A 24,557-nucleotide genomic window follows, 5' to 3' on the forward strand; every position below is an offset into this window, starting at 1 on the left:
TGTTTTTAATTTTAATTTTAAATTAATCACTTTGACATATATGTCAAATTTCCGGTAAACGTTTACAGACTTGTCACTATTGGCGCTCGTGAATTTATAAATATCCCCTCTACGTACGAGGTCACAGCGTACAGGGCTTTTCATTCAGTCATTTGTTTCGAGCTTCTGTCATGTGTCACATAATATTAATATATCTACGTCATACGTTATTGGTATATACCGTGATACAAACCAAAGTTATATTAATATTATGTGACACATGACAGAAGCTCGAAACAAATGACAATCGATGAAAAGCCCTATTTCATTTTTCAGACTGTAAAAGTTATCGAAATAGATAATGTAATTTTTGAAGTCAGGATACACCAAGATCAGGATTTCCTGATAGGATGACGGTATTACCAGCTCCATTGTAAATTACAAATCTGCAGAAGTATCCCTACAAATTGAATGGGACAAATAATTTTATTCCCCATTTATGGGGTTTATTAGGCATGTAGTGGCGTAAATTAAAATTATTATAATACTAAAAAATATATACATACATACGTTGGGAATCATATTCACCGCAAAATAATTCAGGGGATATTTATTTGCAAAAACAAAATAAAAAACAATTTTGCTCCAAAAAATACGTTACAAAAAAACGACGTAAACCGTCATGACCGTCTGTAGACGGTCATCAATTATAACGCTAAAAATTATAGTAGCCTATTTATTTTTCTAAAACCAATAATACATTCCAAAAATAGATATTATGATGTATATACAGTAAATTTTTCAGCAAAATATAAACGTTATAAACCACTTTTTCACTTATATGAAAATTCGTATCAGATTACAATATTTTATACACTTATTTTGACGGATGGCCAAAAGCAACTGCTTGTATCTGCTAAACGGGATGACAAGGAATGTTGAAACGATTATCAATGGGCGCCTGTAAGGTCATTTAAAAACAAACAATACCATTCAAGCTATAGGTATTGACAATTCTGGATTTAACTTGAAAAAAGTGAACACCGTCTACAGACGGTCATAACGGTTAGAGGGTTAAAAGAAATTTCACATTCGTGCACTTTTTTCAGAGTGCACGATCAAATGAGTTTTCAAACCATTTTTCTGGGAAAACGGTGTCAAACAAATTTCATACTTATAAAGGCTTTTCTCCAGTGTGTGATATGATTTTTAAATGAACTGCTTGACTAAACTGCTGAAAACAAATTTCACACTTGTGAGGTTTTTTATCCAGTGTGCACTCTCAAATGTTTTTTCAAATCACATGCTTGAATAAATTGCTTTAAACAAATTTCACACTTGTGAGGTATTTCTCCAGTGTGCACACTCAAATGTGTTTTCAAATGACCTGCTGTAAAAAACTGCTTAAAACAGATTCCACACTTGTGAGGTTTTTCTCCAGTGTGTACTCTAAAATGCGCTTTCAAATTATATGCTCGGCTAAACTGCTTCAAACAAATTTCGCACTTGTGAGGTTTTTCTCCAGAGTGCCCTCTCATATGTATTTTCATATCACCTGCTTTAACAAATCGCTTTAAACAAATTTCACACTTGTGAGGTTTTTCTCCAATGTGTAGTCTCAAATGCGCTTTCAAATTATCTGCTCGGCTAAACTGCTTCAAACAAATTTCGCACTTGTGAGGTTTTTCTCCAGAGTGCACTCTCATATGTATTTTCATATCACCTACTTTAACAAATCGCTTTAAACAAATTTCACACTTGTGAGGTTTTCTCCAGTGTGCACTCTCAAATGGACTTTCAAATGACCTGCTTGACTAAACTGCTGAAAACAAATTTCACACTTGTGAGGTTTTTCTCCAGTGTGTACTCTCAAATGTATTTTTAAAGTATCTGCTCTATTAAACTGCTTAAAACAAATTTCACACTTGTGAGGTTTTTCTCCAGTGTGCACTCTCAAATGGAGTTTTAAATGAACTGCTTGACTAAACTGCTGAAAACAAATTTCACACTTGTGAGGTTTTTCTCCAGTGTGCACTCTCAAATGGAATTTTAAATGAACTGCTTGACTAAACTGCTGAAAACAAATTTTACACTTGTGAGGTTTTTCTCCAGTGTGCACTCTCAAATGCGCTTTCAAATTACCTGCTCGACTAAACTGCTGAAAACAGATTCCACACTTGTGAGGTTTTTCTCCAGTGTGCACTCTCAAATGCGCTTTCAAATTATCTGCTCGGCTAAACTGCTTCAAACAAATTTCGCACTTGTGAGATTTTTCTCCAGAGTGCACTCTCATATGTATTTTCATATCACCTGCTTTAACAAATCGCTTTAAACAAATTTCACACTTGTGAGGTTTTTCACCAGTGTGTGATCTTAAATGTCTTTTTAAATTACTCTTATTATCAAATTCTTTAAAACAAATTTCGCACTTGTAAGGTCCTTGTCCGGTCGTAACTTTCATATTCTCATTTAATGTTGTTCCTTCAGCATGTGGACTCATATAACTTCCTTCATAAGATGAATGTCCAATTGGTGTCTCAGTAATTTCCATTTTATTTTCCTCTTGGAGATATCCTAAAATACAAACTAACTATAATATTGTGACGATAATATAATTGTATCGTCTAGACTAGAGTCTAGAGTACGCCAATATATTAAATAAAATGTGTTATTCTACCGTCTTTGACAGTATAAAAGACGAAACGGAAAGCCATTTGAATATTCTCGGTGAGCCGAACGGAGAATAACCAAGAAGGTATAATAGGTGACATAAAAAGAGAAATCCCTATAATTTAAGGGAAATTCTCTACAAAAGAAAGTCTTTTTTACTTCTACAGTATTAGGGCAGTCAATTGGCTCCGAATTCCATCCTACTACATCGATTTACTTGATATTTTCACAGCAAGTAGGGAATAGCTCAAGAAACAAAGTCTACACTATATACTATGGCGCTCTTTATCTTAGGGGCCGTTCCCAACCCTTCACGTAGGTAGTAAATTTTTTGCTCGAAATAACCACGGAAGTGCCTACTAGATAACCTAATTCTAGGCAAAAACCGTTCTATAACTTTTTTTGAAAACCCAACTACTTTTTGAGTTATTCGTGGTTGAAAATTGGCGATTTTTATTGAAAAATGACACCTTTTCGGACGGTTTTTTGCGAGTATGTACCTCAAGAACTATGCATCTAACTAAAAAAAGTATATAAAACATTTTTGTAGCTTATACAAAAACAAAGATTTGGCCCTATGTATTGGGATTCACAGCATCTGTTAGTAACCATCTTATTAAGTACAAGACAAATTCTTTTAATATTTAAATGTCCTTGGTAAAACAAATACGTTTTGTTTATCATACACATGATTGACCCATATTACCACACCAGTGTATCAGTTTTTGATACAAGGTCAGCTTGCAGCAGCAAATATTATTCTTTATTTATAATCAAGTTGATTCAGCATTTATAATACAAACACTTTCACTTTTTATATATACCAAAACATAAACAGGGGATTCCACATTCGACGTTCTAAATTCATTGCGTAAAGATTAATCATTGGTATTTGAGATCCCAGAGGATAAACATTTAGCCACCAACTCTTTACCGTAGTTACTTCGACTTATAAATAAATGTATTTACTGTGAGTAGTGTTACTTCATCAACCCCTATAGTAGGGGGGTAACCACCCCTTAACTATCTGAGATGGTTCAGATAAACAGGAACCACCATACCTAGTTATAATACAAAAAGAGATATGGTAGGTGAAGAGTTTGTTTATTTTGGTGCATGCCCAAATCGGTGTATTCAACTTGAAATAACAGAGAAACAGTCGATTTTAGGTGTATAATGCTATCAATACCTATTGTAGTTCTTGAATGGTTTTTGAAAAAAAAAATAAGATCAAATTATAGAGCGCATTTTTAAATTTTCTTAAAAAATCTTTTTTCTCCATGTAACTCGAAAATGATAAGAGGTACAAAAAAAAAAGATACCATACAAAAATGTAGGTTTTTTAGATAAAATTTTTATTTTTGTTTTTCATTACTGTATCTCTAAGGGTCGATTTCTCATACCTGCGGTAATCTATAGTTCAGTTGAACCAGGTTCACCGGTGAACTTCGGATTTGTTTGGAATGCATTTCTCATTGCACGTTCATGTCAGTGCACATTCTACAGCTTTCGAGAAATGCCAATAGATGGTAAAAGGTAAAAAACTGTCGCCATTTTGAACTACCTTTTTTATGCTGTTTTTGAATAAAGTTAAATTGAAGTATTTATAGTCAAATAGTCATTTTAATAATTATAAATAAATATTATAAAAACAAAAATAATGTTATCGTTTATCGTTAGGCTTAATATAATAAAATAGGATATATTTATATTATGACAGCGTTTCGTGTTAATACAACGCATGCGTAATCCATGAAATCATCTGAACTGAGTTCTGAAATCTTTGAACGGCCGAATTCCACCGTTCAAGCATCGTTCAAGTTTAAACTTCCATCGGTTGAACGTGAATTGAGAAAGACGATTTTGACTTTAAACTGACGTTTATTAAAAGTTCAGGTTAAACTGGAGTTGAACTCGATATGAGAAATTGGCCCTAATAGTTTTCAAGTTACATGGAAAAAAAGGAAGATTTTTAAGAAAATTTAGAAATGGTCTCTATAATTTGATCTTATTTTTTTTAAAAACTAATCATTTTAAACCCGTCCAACTTTTTGAACATAGAAATAACACTATAAGGTATTGTAGAAGGAAAACGATGCATTTAAATTCTGGTGGATAAGGGGTTAAATGTACTTTTATCTTAAAATACATTAGTCATCAATTTTTTTGCTGCATATCTCGCTTAGTTTAAATGAAATCGACATTTAATATTGCTGATTTTAAAGGTCTTTTCAAGCACTAAAAAGGGTATAGGTAGCATTATACACCTAACATCGACCGTTTCTCTGTTAGTTCAAGTTGAGTACACCGATTTGAGCATACACCAAAAAAAAACAACTCTTTTTACCTACTATATCTCTTTTTGTATCATAACTAGAAGATTTATGAAGGAATGAATCTCTTTGTGTCTTTATAAGCTACAAAAATGTTTTATATAGTTTTTTAGTTAGATGCATAGTTTTAAGGTACATATTCGCAAAAAACCGTTCGAAAAGGTGTTATGTTTTAATGAAAATGGGCAATTTTCAACCACGAATAACTCAAAAAGTATTGAGTTTTCAAAAAAAAATTATAGATCAGTTTTCTCTAGCTGTTCCGTGGTTATTGTAAAAAAAATTCCAGATTCGAGAAGGGTGGGAACCGCCCCCAAGATAAAAGCGCCATAGTATATAGGGTAGACTTTGAATTAGGAGATAAGTAAAGGCTATTCCCAAAATTTCATTAAAATCCATGCAGTAGGATAGACTTCCGAGGTAATATCCTGTGCTTGCTCTCATTGACTGGCGTATATGTATATATAATAGGTGAGTCCCGACCACATTCCGAACCCATTCAATTTGGCGTGTTGAGCGATTTCGACGTTTTGATTTACCCATCCTATAAGCCCCGGCGCAAATTGAACCTAAGCGAGTCACGACCTGCGCCGGCGGGACGGGTGACCTGTGTAGTTATTTTTCTAGGGCACCGCATATTGAACACAAGCCAACCCGACCGTCGGCTGTCGCCGTAACGAATAGAGACGGGCAAAATCAGTGCGGACGTGTAACGGTTACTTTTGATACCGGTTCTCAGTGGTACTGAGTACAAATACTGATTACAAAATACTGATGTATCTGATCCTTGTACTGAATTGAGTAGGCAACTAAAAAACGGTAGTTCCGTACTTGTAACTATTAGTAACGTTTTAAAAATATCTTACACGTCCCTAGTAGTCGTAGCGGTATGACTTTCGAAAACATCGAATTTGATCATAAGCGGGTGCATAAAAAGATATCTTACACTGAGTATTTTATTTCTACATACCTTTATAATAACAAGCATAAGTTAAACACTGCATTGATTGTGATTGCAAAAACGGTTCGCATGTTTTAAATAAGATTTTTGCTGATTATGTATTTTGCTAAAATATTAAGGGCCGGTTGTTCGAACGCTAATCAACATTGATCACTATCAAATATTTAATTACTGTCACAACTGTCAATGTCAACTTTGGTTGGGTTGCTGAAAACGTAGTTAATTATAATTATGAGATTAGTTAGTCAATTAACATAACAATTATTAACATAATTGATTAACTAATTTCATAATTGTCATCAATAATTATGTTTTCGGCAACCCAGCCAAAGTTGACATTGACAGTTGTGACAGTAATTAAGTATTTGATAGTGATCAATGTTGATTATCGTTCGAACAACCGGCCCTAAATAACACAAAAAATATAATTCACAATCATCATTTAATTTTTAACGATAAACAAAAGTCTAATATGATGACAAGTTTGAAATTGATCGACTTTGTCGATAACAGTGTCATTAACAGATATTTTTAAATACATACCATGAATCATTTTCCAATGATTGTGTGGATTTAAGAAATACATACTAAACAATGTTTTTACCTGCATAAAAGAGATTATAATTATGACACATTATGGTACTCCTTATTTTTCAAATAATATGCTCTTTTAAACGCATAACTTTGATTTATTGGCTAAACCTACATTAGATACGTCACAAGAAATTAAAAATAATTAACATGTAATAAATTCACTGTTTTAATCAGATAATTACTTGTTAATTACAACCTACATATCTGACTTTCGTAAACCTCATGCCGATGTGACGATATTCGATACATGAATGAATGATACTAAACGACGATAGCAATTGCATTTATTTATTAATGTGAAAGGGATTAGTCTGGCACATGTCTTTGACGGACATGCCATCTTTTTCCTTGATATTATGTAGTTTGTAATTTGGGAGCATGTTTTTGTAAATTCTTTTTAATTCTTGTGTTTTGTCCATTTTGCCGTACTTTCTGATTAGAGTTTGAAGATCTAATAGAAAATCTTTAAATTGTTCATTTGTTTTCTGCGTTCTTGTTCTAATTTGGTCTTCCAAATCGTCTAGCCAGTTTGCTGATTTAAAATCGAGGTTGAAATCCTCCCTGAAATTGTTCCAATTTACCCAGAAGTCGACGTTGTTTCGGAACCATAATATCGCTTTTCCCCTAAATACCAGTGGCGGCCGGTCAGGGTCGGCAGGGTCGGTAGTGCCGACCCACACATTTATAGATATAGATTTTTTTAATATTTGTATCTGTGAAGTAAAAAAAATCTGTCAGATAATACAGACTAAATTTTATTCATGGTTTTTAAAAGGATTTGATCAATCCGAGCGTTAAGTGATCCCTGCGCATAACAGACTTCTCAAAAAATGAATGATCCGAGCCATTCATCTGACTTTTCGGCTAGCCGAGCCCAACTCATCCGTAGCTTGACAATTTACACGTAAAACTCAACGAAATAACAAGTCGATGAGCAAGCGAACATGCATTCTCTCCGTAGGCAGGTACGGCACATCATCGATCTGCCGGTCGGTGTTTCATTTGGATGCATCGGGCATCGGCAGAAATAATTGTCAAAAATAATCAAGCCGTTTTACGTCGTTTAGTTGATATTGTAATTTTTTTAAGTTGTCAGGAATTATCATTTAGTGAACATGACGGATCGAAGCATTTGTTAAAAATCAAAGTAATTATAGAAATTAATAAAATTATTGTTTTAGAAATATTTACTTTCTGATTCGAAGTGTATTCGTAATACAGAATGAACTAATACATATAATCAAATAGTTACATTTTGAATAACGTTATAGAATCTGAGATTTAGAAAACCATTTGCTTTTTGCTGGAAGTAGATGAAACTTCTGATTATCATGTCATTCACAATTATCAATTATTGTTGTTCGATACGCGTTACGTGGTAATATTTATGAGAGGTTTTTAGATTTTGGAGAAGTGAGTAAAAGCAATAAGGCAAAATATATTTTTGGTGTTTTAAAGAACTGGGGCAATCTTATGACGGCGATGCTGTGATGTGTGGTGAATTGAATGGTCTCTAGGCAAAAGTTAAAACTATTGCATCACAAGCTTTATTTACTCACTATTATGCGCATATAATGAATTTAGTTTTGCATGATACGTGTAAAAAAATAAAGAATATCGTCTTTTCTTGCCAGTTTAGCTCACCTAAACGGATTACTGGCTTAGACCAAATTTGTTTCGAAAAAAAAAGCAAACAGTTTGTCAAACGCGATGAAATTTTAAATCTCGGTTAGTTTTATCTAAGCAGATTATCTCTGGTAGTTTTAGTAACAGATTTTCGTGAACAGCTTTTGGAAGTTTTTGATTTTATTATCGAAAGCGACGATTTTGAAAGTGGCGATACCTCGATCCGTGAAGCAATCGGTTTGAGAACTTTATTAAATAATTACTCTTTTAATATTCTTTTAAATATTTTTAAGACAGAGTTTGCCCAAGATATTCATTGTTGTTCAAAATCAGTCAACTGACGTTATTTATTCCAAAAATAGAATACGAAAGCTGGTGCAAAATCTCAGAGATTTTCGTAATGATAGTAGTTTCCAATATATACGCAGTGACGTTTTGGATTCGCTTGATATTTCCGAACCATCCCAAAAAAGACAACGATATGATACATATCTCGAAAAACGAGTAGGTATACTATTATATGCAAATAGATACTCGTTTTTGAATTTTGAAGATTTGCAAATGTTTGACCTCTTTGACGATTCAAAATTTAAAAGTTACCTTCGCCAAAGAATTTCCAAGATATTTATTATTACAAGTTAGGTACTTAAAAATTATGCCGATCCAAATATTTTCAGAAAGTGGGATAAGTTACAAAACATCGTCCCTTAGGTTACAACACCGCTCAAGTCGAAAATTAACGGTTTTGACATATACATACCGTTGGATAGGTCTGCTCATTGCGCATCTAACCATTTGTCACATGATTTAGATTTCAGTCAATCAGATGCCGTAATTCAAAAAGTAGTGACACCGCGCAAGTCGTCAACCTGTATCATGGTCAACACCGCACAAGTCGCTCTGTGATTATATGTTTGTACGTGAGTTTTACTGCTGAAAAGTCTAGTATCCAAGAAGTTTTTATAGAAGCTTAAGAGGTAAGCTATATAATAAAGTAATGTTTATTTATTTACGCTTATTAGTATAGAAAGGAATGATAATAAAATAACTTATGCGGTGTTTACTAACGGTATTTTTTTAAACTTAGGCGGTGTTTCAAAAAGTAGTTTTTTTCGTCTCCTGTAAAGTTGGTAAAAATTACTTATGCGGTGTTGTTAGCTAAGGGACGATATGTATGTATAATTATATGTAGTAAGTACTGCAATCCATTACAACAAACTGTTCATCAATTTTCTTATTACCACCAATTTCTGCCTCAAATAAACCGGATTTATCTTGTCTCAAAAGAATCAACACGTATTGTGGAAACACCATGAAACAAGAGAGAACGTCAAGTACATCAAATAAAAAAAAACAAAAAATAACATGATATTTAAGCCTTTTAGTTTGATGGTACACCTATATGAGGATACAAATAAACCTTGCCGACCCTGTCTCTAAGACCACGAGCCGCCACTGCTAAATACTTCTGGTAGCGCTTTTCAACGTCTCGAATCCGGTGACAGGTTATTAGTTCGTGTAGTCTCTCCAAAAATTCTGTGGGGTCTTTGGATCCGTCAAAATATAAGCCCCATTTTCTAACTGTGTCCATTATTTGACTATGTTTATTTTCCGTTTGTAAATCGTAAGTTTCTGGATCTTCCGGTCTTCTTCTTAACGACGTTCTACACATTCGGCAAAGAATTAAGGATTTGATGAAATTTTAGTATGTTATAGTTTACTTCAGTGGCGGCTCGTGGCTTTAGGGACAGGGTCGGCAAGGTTTTGTCTCCAAAGGCTTCAATTTCATAGGAGATCTTTGGTTTTTGTTTTTTTTTCCTATAAATTTAGAAACTATACCTGTTTATAAATTAACTCTAGTCTATGTTGTTTCGAAGTAGCAAAATGGGTTATAACTTAATTGTAAAATTTATTATTGTTTTGGAGGGATTTTAAAAGTTTTTTTCTATCGACATTTGAGACAAGTTTGACATTCTCTCTTGTTTCATGGTGTTTCGACAATACGTTTTGACTCTTTTGAGACAAGAGAAATCCCGTTCATTTGAGACAGAATTTGCCCACATTTGAGCACAATAATTTATTAATTTCGGGAACAGTTTGTTTTACCTAATGAATTGCAGTATATAAAATTATACATAGTCTGTAACTTATCCCACCTTCCGAAAATATTTGGATCAGAATATAAAACTGTTAATCCATTTTCTTATTTTATTTGATTAAAAAATGATGGATAATTTTTAATGAACTTGTCTAATAGATATTTTGAAAATTCTTTGGCGTAACTTTTAAATTTTGAATAATCAAAGAGGTCAATGACTTATAACTAACAGTGAGTAAATAATAGTTTTGCTTGGTGCAATTGTTTTAACTTTTGTCCGGAGACCATACAATTCACTGGACATCAAGACAGCCCCGTCATAAATTTGCCTTACCAATTTATTTTTGATATCAAAAAATTTTAATCTGTCCTTTAAATTAAAACACCAAAAATATATTCTGTCTTATGGCTTCTACTCACGTCTGAAAACCTAACAACCTCTCATAAATATTAGACGTAACACGTATCGAAGAACAATTATTGATACTTGTGAATGACATGTTACCTCTACTTCTACCGAAAAGGATCAAAATGTAACTACCAATTGATTCTTTCATTCTGTGCTGTTTTAGGTACGCCGCTATATTCTTCGAGTCAGAAAATAAATTAGAAAATTCCATATCGTATTTGTTAAACAATTTTATTTGTTCTCTATAATTAACTTGATTTAACGAATGCTCCGATACATCCTGTCCCCTAAATGGTAATTCCTAACAACTTAAAAGAATTACAATATCAATAATAATTAAACGACGTAAAACTACTTACCTATTTCATAATTTTATCCCGGGCGCGCTAGCAAGGCAATACGTGGCTACGTACGTGCCTTTCTGCCGTTTGCAGATCACCGCTCGGCAGAGGTACCCGCTGCCGTACTTGCCATTCAAATAAATACAGGGAATGTATAATTGGTTGCCTATCGGCTAATATTCCATAGCTTTTTATTATAAGCAAATCGTCGATCTGGGGACGGCATGCCGTGCCGGGCTTTATAATAAGAATTCACACAATCGCAATCGGGTGCGGGTGCATGGCTATAGGATCATTAATTTGAAAAGTCTCTTACGCACAGCGCACAGGGATCACTTAACTAACGTATCGGGATCGAATTCTTTTAAAAACAATGAATAAAATTTAGTCTGTATTATCTCACATATATATTTTTTATTTCACAGAAACGAATATCATCAACTCCGATTAAATTAAATATTTAAAAAATCTATAATGTGTCCATAAATGTGTGGGTCGGCACTGCCGACTCTGACGAGCCGCCACTGGTTTACTTCAAAAAACTAAGACTTGATTTAAAAAAAAAAATTACCGTGTCGTTTAATTACTATTAAGGGTCAAAATTAAGTTTTAACATGGGCTCTTATGGGAATTATTAAAAAGTTAATAAAAAAAATACCAAGTTTTTTGTAAAAGGTATACAGGGTGTCCCGAAAAGATTGGTCATAAATTATACCACAGATTCTGGGGTCAAAACTAGGTTGATTGAACCTCACTTACCTATATACAATAGTGCACACAAAAAAGTTACAGCCCTTTGAAGTTACAAAATGAAAATAGATTTTTCTTCATATATCGAAAACTCTTAGAGATTTTTTATTGAAAATGGACATGTGGCACTCTTATGGTAGCAACATCTTAAAAAAAATTAAAGTTAAATTTGTGCACCCCATAACAATTTTATGGGGGTTTTGTTCCCTTAAACCCCCCCAAATTTTTGAGTACGTTCCAATTAAATTATTATTGTGGCACCATTAGTTAAACACAATATTTTTAAAACTTTTTTGCCTCTTAGTACTTTTTCGATAAGCCAGTGTTTATCGAGATATTTTGAATATTTGTCGAATCCACCACATATTTGTATATGGTTAAGTACGATTGTAGCGACCTGTTAATAATCTGAAAATTTATTTATAATTTACATGTTTAGGTATATTTTGAAAAAGAAGCCACATCTCGATAAAAGGTGACTTTCAAAAAAAGACTAAGAGGCAAAAAAGTTTTAAAAATACTGTATTTAACTAATGGTACCACAATAATAGTTTATTTATAACGTACACAAATATTTGGAGGATTTAAAGGAACAAAACTCCCTTTAAGTGTTTATGTAAACATATAAAAAAGAAGCCGCATCTCGATAAAAACTGGCTTATCGACAAAATACTAAGAGGCAAAAAAGTTTTAAAAACGTTGTGTTTAACTAATGGTACCACAATAATGAATTAATTGGAACATACACCAAAGTTTGGGGGGGTTTAAGGGAACAAAACCCCCATAAAATTTTTATGGGGTGGAAAAATTTCAATATAATTTTGTTTTAAGATGTTCCTGCCATAATAATGATACATCTCCATTTTCAACAAAAAATCTCTAATAGTTTTCGATATATTGAAAAAAATCGATTTTCATTTTGTAACTTCAAAGGGCTGTAACTTTTTTTATGAGCACATTTGTACTAAGGTAAATTAGGTTCAATCGAACTATTTTTGACCCCAAAATGTGTGGTATAATTTATGACCAATCTTTTCGGGACACCCTGTATATTAAAATACCCTAAATAAGGGTCACAATACAAAACGTTTTCGGATTAAGGAATCCATCATCAGTGTTTAAAAGCCAAAATTTGCATGCCTGAGCCACCAAAATGTATAGGGTAAAAGCCCTTTAAATGTAAATCATAAAGTTATTTTACATATTTATATAAAATTCATCGGATGTTATAGATAAACCTGGATGTTACCCAGGGCAACACAGGACTCTCCCCACGTGGTTGGAACTTTTTCGTGGAACGTGGGGAGAGTCCTGTGTTGCCCTGGGTAACATCCAGGTTTATCTATAACATCCGATGAATTTTATATAAATATGTAAAATAACTTTATGATTTACATTTAACGGGTTTTACCCTATACATTTTGGTGGCTCAGGCATGCAAATTTTGGCTTTTAAACACTGATGATGGATTCCTTAATCCGAAAACGTTTTGTATTGTGACCCTTATTTAGGGTATTTTAATATATACCTTTTACAAAAAACTTGGTATTTTTGTGATTTATGGTATACAGCCAGCTACAGGAAGTTTATTTTCCTCGTGAAAAAGTTAATAACTTTTGACCCAAATTTACGATTTTTAATTATTTGTGTTTAAATTAAAAGTTTTTTTTTTTGTAAGAAATAACATATTAAACAATGAGGATTGTTTACCGTACCATTTATTTTTAATTTATTTATTATAATTAATTCCGTAATTTATTCCGTATACTCCGTGATTTATTATAATTTATTTTTATAAAGTATTCACTACTGAAACATATGATTTGAGTATTCTGCTATAAATGCATTGTTACCAACTTTCGCTTGCATATAAGTTTCCCTCCCCCCTTTCCTCTGAGAGGCATACCACGCAACGAAGGTGTAGAACGTCGTTAAGGTGGCGAGACCGCTTGTCGATCGTTGGCTCTCATGTTGCCCAGGATATTAACAATCACTGTCTTATTTACAGCCGCACGAAATAGTTCAGTGCTAGTTTTCCCAAACCATTGGTGTAGGTTTTTAAGCCAAGAAGTTGTACAGCGGCCCACACTTCTTTTTTCCATTATTTTACCTTGCATGACAAGGTGAAGTATGTCATATTTTTCTGGGTGACGAATTATATGACCAAAGTATTCCAATTTGCGCCTTTTATCCTTGTTCACTACTTCGCAACTTTTATTCAAGCGTTGCAAAACCCTTTCGTTTGTAACTCTTTCTACCCAACTGATCTTCAGAATACGGCGGTAGACCCACATCTCAAATGCTTCTAGGTTTTAGGTCTAAAAGCGATTCTGTCAGGGTCCATATTTCAACCCCGTAAAGTAGTACTGGGAATATAGGTAAACGCTCCTATTTTCGACACTGCCCCAATTATCGGCAGTAATTCTACATAATCGAAAAAAATAAGAATTCTTGCACGCGATTGTTGAACAAAAGTATTTCACTAATTTATAAGAACCTTTATCTACGCGTATGAAGAATATGCCAATCGTCAGACGAAAACTGTAATCACATTTAAAAATATATTGGCCAGTTAGCGCCAAGCTCTTATGGGAAGTGTTTCTTATTGTATGTGTTAAGAAACAGGTAAGCTACTAAATGCTATAATTCCTGATTAAAATTTCGAATAACCGTTTTATTTAGTTTTATATGTTGAGAAATAGTTGATTTTGATTATTTGTTGGCCAAAAACTGTTTTTCTATAGCTATTTGCAGTATTTTGAGGGTGGCGATAATAGATACGTAAATATTAGCAAATGATCCGATCATCAGCTGTAGTGCCGATAATTGGTTATATGCATTAGACTCTATATAAGTTGATTTTACCGTCATCTTTTAACTTACTATGACAAATGTTTGGTCATTATATACAATAAAAAACGATAATTCTCTGTACCAATTTTCGGCATCCCATATCTCTACTAGAAATAGCCATAATTTGACCGAGTATAACACTGCCGATAATACATGCCTACAAGTGCCGATAATTGGAAATTCTTTGTTTTATACTAAAATTAAGAAATTAACAATGTAAAAGAAAACGAGAATTCAATATTCTTCAGAAGATATCAACAAAGCTGTTATAACTGTTCAGTCAGGAATGCCATTTAAAACAGCTAGCAAGTTGTATAAGGTACTAAGATCAACTCTACAGGATAAAGTAAAGGGTAGAACTTTTTTAGAAAAGAAATCTGGATTAGGGGCCACACAAACTGAAGAAGAAGAAAACTTACTGGTAGCATGACTATATTTCGGATTGCAGCCTGTGGATTTCCTGCAACAAAAACGCAGTTTTTGGATAGGCAGTTTCAATGATTTATTGAAATAGGGACTTTTTTTTAGAAAATACAAACAACCTCAGTGGCAACAATATTCCAAGAAAATAGAAGAAAAGAAAAGACAAGAAGAATAGCTAAAAATGCAACAGAAAGAAAAGCGCATCCAAAAAAATTGGAAAATGAAAAGAAAAAAAAAGATGCGCAAACTTTTAATAAAAGAATTTCTAATCGCAGGACAAAGACTAAATTGAAGAATGTCACGAAGACCCGTTTTCCACGCAAACTGGTCTAACCAAAGATAATAGAGAAGAACTGAAATGCTTGTGTCAATGACTACTAAAATAAAGTGTGTTTAATAAGTTTTCACAAAAACATTAAATATTTTATATTTAGCTTAGAGAAATACGTTATTTTATTTGAATTTTAAGTTCAATGTATTTATTTACATACAATATAATAATTTATTTACTTCAATATAGGGCTTACAATATCGGAATTCCGGACGATTTTTGTCCGGTATTCGATACCGGTATTTATAATAAAAATACCGGTATTTCGGTATTAGCTTAATTTATAAAAAGTGAATTGATGCACAATAAACTTTCTTCTAAGATATTTTTTGCTATTACAAGAAATTATTTTTGAAGGTAAACAACCAATATCATTGTAAAAAATATTTATTAAACACGTTTATTACACATAAAAGTCAAGTATAATATGTCTACAATAACAACTACAAAAGTTGTCAGATACCTCGATTATTCCAAGTCGTGATAAAATTAGGTGAAATTTATATTTTTATAGTAGAGGATGTTTTTATAGTAAAGTAAATAATAAAAACAGTAAATATAATAGAACAGATACTTATAGTAAAGAATATAAACAAATATGAAGTGTCACCACCACAACTGTTCAAATAAATGTTACCAATTTATTCTAAAATGTCATCTTCGTTCGATGGCAGTTACAGTGTGATTCGAGTAAATGTGCTTCATAAAAACGCTTTATAATCTATTTATACAAATGAAATGAAACATATTATTGTGTATTTCTTTAGGTTAACATTAAAAGAAATCTTCAAATATTATTTCTACGCGTATATAATAAAATATGTCTAGTGGCTGTAATTCCAGTGTATTCGACAACGCGATTCTAAAAAAGAACACACCTACCGCCTAAATATTTCGTGTTGGTATCATGCGACGTCACAGGCTATGACGCGGATGACGTGCAACGGTTAGTAAATTAGATGAAGTATATATTGAAGATCGTCAAATAAAATACCAAACGTCAGACCGCGTATTTTAAATTTAAGAAATATTTTCCAAAAATTTAATATTTCTAAACTAGACATTACGCTTTCGAGGTGTGAACAGTTTCTGTTTTGCAGCAGTTAAAGTTTGCCACTAGTTTAGGGTCTAAACCTAGCTAACAACCGCCGGTGTTGTTGCTTAAGTGTTTGCATATTCGCGGTGTGCAAGTACTTGGAAGGGAAACGAGAAACGACCATGCGCGAGTCGCGGAGAAATATTGCAACTATCTTAAATAATTCATATTGTCAATTGAAATTGTCAAATTGACGTATATTTCATACCTTCTGTCATTGACGCAGAAAAATTATATATTGCTCCACAATATTGATATGATATGCAATTATTATATAAAGGTAAATTTAATTAATTGTATTTTGCTTGCAGTACTGCATTTTAATAACTAATTTTATTTACTACATACAATTGTTTACGTTTGCTAAACATAACCTGCATCTTATTTTTTTCTTCTTATTATTTTTTTGGACTATGGCCTTGACAATTATCCAGCAACCAGGACTAATATAATTGGCCAATATAATTAAAAGTGCGAATAAAAGTACAGAGCGTAGAAATAGAGGTCGCTTTGCCGAACTTGCACGGTCCCAATAGGTAAGTTGAGCATTTTTGCTTATATTTTCTTTCAAGCGGCTTTCTTTTATGCTATTTTGCTTGCTCTTTTTATTTCTTTTTGCTTTCTAGTTATTAATACTTCATTGACTGATTTTTTCTTACAATGAGTGAGGAGAAGGGGGGCTCAGTCCCCCCTTATCCTGATACTTCTTCTCCGGCTAAAATTGCAATGACTAATAATTCCGAAAAAAATCAAAATCAGACTTCCGACAATAATAATTCTCAGGAAGAAAAAAGGTTAATACATATTTCGAAAAAGACCATGGACCTTTTGTAGTATATCTTGAATCTACAAATATACCGAATATAAAAATTGGCACATTCAATACAATTAAAATAGCTCGAGATATATTCAACCTCAAACTTAATGACGTTAAAAAAATAGATAGTAAAGGGCTCAATAGAGTTTCAGTTGAATTTGCCAATTTTCACTCGGCTAACATGCTACTTAAAAACACTCAACTTCTAAATCAGGGATACAAGATATATATACCTTTTAACTTCGTAACCTGCAAAGGTATGTCAGACAGATTGATACATATATTGATGAAAAAGAACTTCTTCGGTGTTGCGATACAGGAAATGACATTGAAATTTTACATATAAAAAGATTAAATAGAAGAGTAATTAAAGATGGAGGAGGTTCTTATGAACCCACAGGTACGACACTATTTACATTTCGAGGCGTTCTTATGCCCAAAACTGTGTTTTTTTATGGCATACCAAGACTAGTGGACACATATATTGCCCCAGTGACACAATGCTATAACTGTCTTAGATTTGGCCACACAAAAACAAACTGCAAAGGGAAAGAAAGATGTTTTAATTGCGGGGAAAACAAACATGAAGACGTATGCATGACAAAATGTTTTTACTGCAAGGACTCTCACAAATCTATTGACAAAAGCTGCCCAGAATATACAAGGCAAAAGAATATTAAAGAACTTATGGCGTATGAAAATTTGACATTTTTTGAGGCAAGTGAAGCCATTCCAAAATCGTACATCTCAAACAATAAATTTATTTATAACCCGAGAGATTTTCCAAATACTCCAAGTACCAGTACAAATAATTCTAACACCATAGAACCATCGCAACGTAGAACAAACAATTTTAGATCATCTACAGTAAAACGTTCCTTTCAACAGGTGGTTCTAAACTCCGACAACAAACGGAGAGTCGTGCAAAAACGTCAAGATAAGCAACCAAATGAAAAGAGTACATATACACAGCAATTAAGACCAGAAAAGCCAACTTCTACCCCCACTAGCTCATTTTCTCGTTCAGAACCTTTCAAATCAAGAACCTTAGCTAATTTATCACAAAACTCCAATCAAGCCTGGCAATCCAGTGCATCGCAAAACTTTCAAAATATTGATACCTTTTCTTCAAATGACTTTTTAAACTCATGCCTAAATTTTATTAGTAATACATCATCAGAAAACTTAAATTTACTTAAAAATCATTTATTTTCCAGATTAAATGTAGAGTCCTATATGGACCAAGAGGATAAATCTGATTCTGATTTTAATTAATTAAACATATATCAAATCACATAATCATGAATTCAAAAAAGAAATTAAAAATTATTCAGTTTAATATTAGAAGTATCAAATCAAACAGGGAAAACATAACGAACTTAATTTTTAAAGAAGACCCTGACATAATTGCTATTAATGAAATTTGGCTTAAACAAGATTTTAATTTTTCTTTGAAGTTTTATAATGTTATCAGACAGGACAGAGATGACGGTTATGGTGGAGTAGCTACTTGTATCAAGAAATATTATTTTTTCTACAATTCAGAAGTACAACTCAGACCAAATCCAATACATAACAACAAAAATTGGTAACTTATACATAATAAACATTTACTCCAATACAAATAATGCCATAACTCTTCCTGTCTTGAGTTCAACAATAGAAAATATACCTACAGAAAACTTAATTATACTAGGTGATCTGAACTCTCACCATCCCCTATGGGATAAATGTCCTACCAATAAGGGACGAAAAAATATTTATGATTTTATTTTTGATAAAGAACTAATTATCCTAAATGATGGGTCAGCAACATTGTTTCAACCTCCTAATAATAATCTTAGCGCTGTAGATCTAGCCATAGCAAGTAATAATATGGCTCTATGTTATACTTGGGGTGTCATACAAGATTGTGGAAATAGCAACCATTTCCCCACCTTTGTCATAATAAACAATGAGTTTAACAAAAATGATAGCATCTATACACAAACATACAAAATGAAAAATATCAAAAGAGCAGACTGGTATACATTCCACACTGGAATGATAACAGGAATGCTTGATTTACCGGTAAACTCTAATTACAATGAGTTTTTGAAGGTAGTTAATCAAGTAGCAGATAACTCAATTCCCTATAAAAACTGTAGAACACAGGGTAAACCTTCAAATCCGTGGTGGGATGAAGAATGTTCACTTTGGATTAAAAGCCGCAAACAGGCAATTCAAAACTTTAAACAATCTGTTTCCTTAGAGAACTATATAAACGCTAAACGTATAATCGCCCAAACTAAACGAAGCCTCAGAATTAAAAAAAGAAATAAATTCATAAACTTCTGTGAATCATTAAATAAGGAATCTAACACTACCTATGTTTGGAATAAAGTTAAAAAATTCTCAAATAACAAAAATTACGGCCAGACATTTCATAACCCCGCAGATAACATTAAAATAGAAATTCTACAGAACATGTCTGCAGTTTTTATTGATCCAAATTTTGAGCTTGACGATATAAACGAGCAAGTTTCCCCTTTTACAATCTGGGAACTTAACAATGCTGTAAATAATAAAAAAAATTCAGCACCAGGTATGGACGACATTCCTTACCTTATGATAAAACATCTACCACTACAAGCTAAACATTTTCTGTTGAACATCTACAATAATTGTCTAAATGGTGACAACCTGCCTGAAGATTGAAAAAACCATAATGTTATAAATATCTTAAAGCCACACAAAAATCCACTCTTAGCCAGTAGTTTCAGACCAATAGTTTTATCCTCATGTGTGCTTAAAACATTAGAAATATTAATCAAGAATCGCCTAGATTGGTCCTTAGAACATAACTGTTCATTCACCAACCATCAGACAGCTTTTAGAAAAGGTAGAGGCACTGCTGACAACTTGACCCTCCTTCATTCCACAATTGTGGAAGCCTTTGAATCCTCCCAATCGGTTTTGGCCATCTTTCTTGATATCAAAGCAGCATATGATAATGTCAATATATACAAACTTTATAGCAAACTAAAACTTTGAAATATTTCATCTGCAATAAATAATATTGTGTTCAAAATTTTACAGAACAGACTTTTATATTCAAGATCTAATGATGGTGACTTTTTGGGACCTTTCATGGCAACTAAGGGGCTACCTCAAGGTTCTCCCTTAAGTACCATTTTGTTTAATATTTATATAGCAGAATTGTTTTGTATTATCAATAATGAAGTTAAAATATGTGGATATGTAGACGACTTGGTTTTGTATATTAAGGGATATGATATCCAAAGCATGGTAAGTAAAATAAACAAAGAATTGGAAAACACATTACACTGGCTTGCAGAACATGACTTGTCCTTGTCCAAAGACAAATGTGAAGCTGTATGGTTCACAAAGGGTAGGAGAAGAGATAATCTAACAGAAATCAAAATCAACAACACAACCATTCCTCTAAAAAATGAAGTTAAATTTCTAGGCATAATTTTTCATAAGCATCTATCATGGGACTTACATGTTGACAATATTATACTCAAGGCAAAGAAAAATATTAACATCCTACGTGCAATATGTAGAGTCTGGTGGGGAGCTGACCCACGAACACTCCTAATGGTTTTTAATGCCTTGATCAGATCTCACCTCGATTATGGTTCCTTCCTATTCAACCCAACATCACAAAAATGCAACAACAAACTCAACTACACCAAATTTGGCAATCTTGGCAGAGTCTGCCCAAATGGACCTAGAACATAGAAGATTATTGTTGGCCTCTAAATTTTTAAGTAAAATCATCATTATTGAGAATCATCCCATAATCTTACTCCTTATTGAAATACGTAAAAGACATAAACAAACCTAATTTTTATACAAGGCATAATATTCCATACTTAGTTTCGGCATTAGAATATTTTTTCCATATTTTAAAAAAATATACAAAACCGCAAATTTTCCATGCTATGAATTAGACTATGATACACTGATGAATCCACTTCCAATTCTAAATTGTAATATCAAAAAATATGACCCAATGATTAAAGAAAAATTCCTTATGACTACTGAACAATATGGGAAAGACCATATCTTTATATAAATATACTGATGCCTCAAAAAACAAAGAAAGGGTAGGTTTTGGAATATGCATCCCGAGTATTGAATATAATTTCTCCTCAAGACTTTCTGGAGCTCTAAGCATAAGCAAAGAAGAGAGTATAGCAATACATCAAGCAGTGGAAGTCGCAACTACAAAACATCTAAAGAGAGCTATAATATTTTCTGATTCGCTCAATGCAATAACCAATATTAAAACATGTAACATATCTGCTTCAGCAGATATAAGGGCGCTAAAAACAAAGAAACTTATTTCTTCAGCCAATGAGAATGGCACCAAAATTCTCCTTTCCTGGATACCTGGACACTCCAATATATTTGGTAACACCCAGACTGACATACTGGCAAAAATAGGAAGAGACCTGAATGTACCAATGGAAGTACAACTGGATTCCCAGGATGCCCTATCAGTCATCAGAGGAAAAATTACAAAAGAGTACCAAGAAAAATGGAAATCTTTAGTCCAGAAGAAGACTTCGCAATACAAAACAATTCAAGACTTCTTTCCCACAAAACCTTGGTATTCAAATTTTCCATATAGAAATAGAAGACACACTACCACCATCATTAGAATGTGCACAGGCCATTGTTTAACAAAACAACATCTGTATAAAATGAATATAAAAGATAATCCTTTTTGTGAATGTGGTCGCCTCGAGGATCTAAACCACATCTTTTTTGAATGCCTGATTAATGTGATTCCTAATTTTGATATAAGTATACACAAAATTCATTTCCATGAACTTCAAAACACCGCTCTCTATATACAATATCCTTAACAGAAGAATCAGTCAATGTAATTATGCGTTTTCTTGCAATTAACCCAATAAGCTTATAAACTGCAATGCGTTTTCTAGCAATTAACAAAATAAGCTTACAAATTGCAAGGCTGAACTGTTTATATGTATTCGTGTTATATTTTGCTATTTGTCATTTAATTTATGTTTTAATTTTTAATCATACTTAACCTGACCCAATTAATCTCATTTAATTATAATCATCACATCTCATCAAAAGCTTCCTTACAAGAACATAGTCTTGCAGCGAAACCAAAAACAAAAAGAAGAAGTATATATTGAAATAAGCAGCCCCTTGAAAATCATTGTTGCCAGACGTACGATCATTATCGTATTTGTAAGATAATTAAAGGTATTGTACGATGTATGATCAATATGAATAAATGTACGATAATTTCTGAATTATTTGAGATGCATAAACAATTGATCGAAAAAAAAACCTTTTTTGCTTATTTTATAAATATTACATATATTTGTAAATGGTAAATTGCAAATTGTAGAAGGCTCGGAGGTGTAACCAGAGAAGTTTTCCATTGTTTTCAGTCTGGAGGGATGTAGAGTAACATTATGTTATTTTATATGCCATTAGATTGAAAACTTAGTCTTTTGCTAGCAGTTGCCGCTAGGGCATCTATGCCATTTCGTTCGTTGCAATCCGTGACTGCACGCCGGGGTTTGCTTTGGTTGGATCAGAGAGAGCAGCATATGTGCCCCCTGATGAGAGACTAATAAGTTTCGAAAACGGTAGAGGTGCTTGCTGCACTCTCTGATTGGACTAGAATATGGGGCGGCTGTATTTTCGTTTTGCAACGAAATTGAAAATGGTTGTTCATTTTTGATTTACATATATTTACTGTAATTTATAAAAAATGTTAATAACATAACTGTTATTTATTATCCTAACACACATTATTAATTTGAACAAAGATGAGGATATTTGTATTGGGACTGTTAAAAGGTACACCTGTGGTAAATTTTTCTAAAAAGTCTACAACAGGAAAAAATATGCAGTTTTATTTTGTTATAAATAAATCTATTCATTATAACAAAACTAAAGCATCCTTGATATATTTAGTATTGCGTCTGTTAGGCGGCTCTATTGGAGTTACTTTGGATTAAAAAAAATGCCAAGAAAATGCTATAAAAGTTGAGAAAATACATTTTTTAGCGTATACGTATACCGATTTTGAACTTTGAATATTTTTTATGATGAATGATGATTATTGATCATCATAATATAATATTATGATGAAGATAGTTTTTGAACACTCATACCTGAAGTATCACTTTTTTGCAATGTGATAGCAAAAGAAGTAAAAAAATAAAATCTACCGAAATTTGACGATTTCTACCGAAAAATTAAGGGCAGTTGGTTGTATGATAAAATCATTTAAAAAACGATAATTTCTGCAGCATTGTACAATATTTTCGTTCTGATCATCATCTGGCAACACTGTTGAAAATAAATATTACTAACCTTTCTCAGTCTTTTGGTTTTCTTCAAATAGGTCAAGTTTATTGTCATGTTGTTCTATTTTAGGACTTACAGGATGTTCTTTTAAGTCTAAATAATCATATGTGTAGTGTGTACTTTTGCTAGTTGATTCTTTCTTAATTTCACATTTAAAGCCATCCAAAAGAGCATCACCCAAATCATTATATTCTATTTCTACTTTACAGGTTGCCAGGGCTTCCTCGCTATTTTCTTGTTTTACTTCCATTTTTGATAAGACTGTTTTATGTATTTCAATAATAATTTTACACTCAAAAAGTGAAGTCACTACTCTGAACTGAAAACTCACACTCAGTTTACATTACACTCATTACTCATTACATATTCAGATTATAGACAACAAGAACAGTGAACAGCAGAGGGCAGAGAGTTTATAACAAATTAATTTAATTTTAATTAATTATATTTTATAGGTTAGTCGTACTCATTACTCATGCTTCACTAGGCTACTTGTCTTCACATCTAAACTCTAAGGGCCGGTTGTTCGAACGCTAATCAACAATGATTATTATCAAATATTTAATTACTGTCACCAACTGTCAATGTCAACTTTGTTTGGGTTGCTGAAAATATAATTGATTACAATTATGAGACTAGTTAATCAATTAACATAACAATTAATAACATAATCGATTAATAAATCTCATAATTATTGTAATTAATTATGTTTTCAGCAACCCAAACAAAGTTGACGTTGACAGTTGGTGACAGTAATTAAATATTTGATAATGATCATTGTTGATTAGCGTTCGAACAACCGGCCCTTAACTAAACACCAAACACATCACATCATAACCAAAGAATACACCCATAGATAAATAATATATTTATAGTATTATAGTATTACCAGATAGATAGGCAACTCACT

The 24,557-nt window shown here is 32.6% G+C and overlaps 1 protein-coding gene and 1 long non-coding RNA gene across 3 annotated transcripts in view; one reads left to right on the plus strand and one right to left on the minus strand.

Annotated features, from left to right (window-relative positions):
• Positions 1 to 1,711: 1,711 nt before the first annotated feature.
• Positions 1,712 to 24,367, minus strand: LOC126878452 (zinc finger protein 239-like). Of its 2 annotated transcripts, XM_050652636.1 has the most exons (3): positions 24,114 to 24,367; positions 23,654 to 23,966; positions 1,712 to 2,553 (listed from the first exon to the last, which is right to left on the minus strand). In XM_050652636.1, exons 2-3 carry the CDS (start codon positions 23,895 to 23,897, stop codon positions 1,721 to 1,723), a joined length of 1,077 nt encoding a protein of 358 aa, XP_050508593.1. In that variant the 5' UTR covers positions 23,898 to 23,966; positions 24,114 to 24,367; the 3' UTR covers positions 1,712 to 1,720. The 2 variants fall into 2 exon arrangements, with proteins under 2 accessions (XP_050508593.1, XP_050508592.1); XM_050652635.1 differs by having other exon boundaries at positions 23,654 to 24,366.
• Positions 1,856 to 24,557, plus strand: part of LOC126885863 (uncharacterized) — a 50,210-nt gene continuing 27,508 nt past the window's right edge. Inside the window, exon 1 of the long non-coding RNA XR_007698471.1 lies at positions 1,856 to 1,995. This is a non-coding gene — a long non-coding RNA (uncharacterized LOC126885863). The remainder of the gene's footprint in view (positions 1,996 to 24,557) is intronic.

The sequence above is a fragment of the Diabrotica virgifera genome, chromosome 6 (genome assembly GCF_917563875.1).
Source record: "Diabrotica virgifera virgifera chromosome 6, PGI_DIABVI_V3a".
NCBI lineage: Eukaryota > Metazoa > Arthropoda > Insecta > Coleoptera > Chrysomelidae > Diabrotica > Diabrotica virgifera.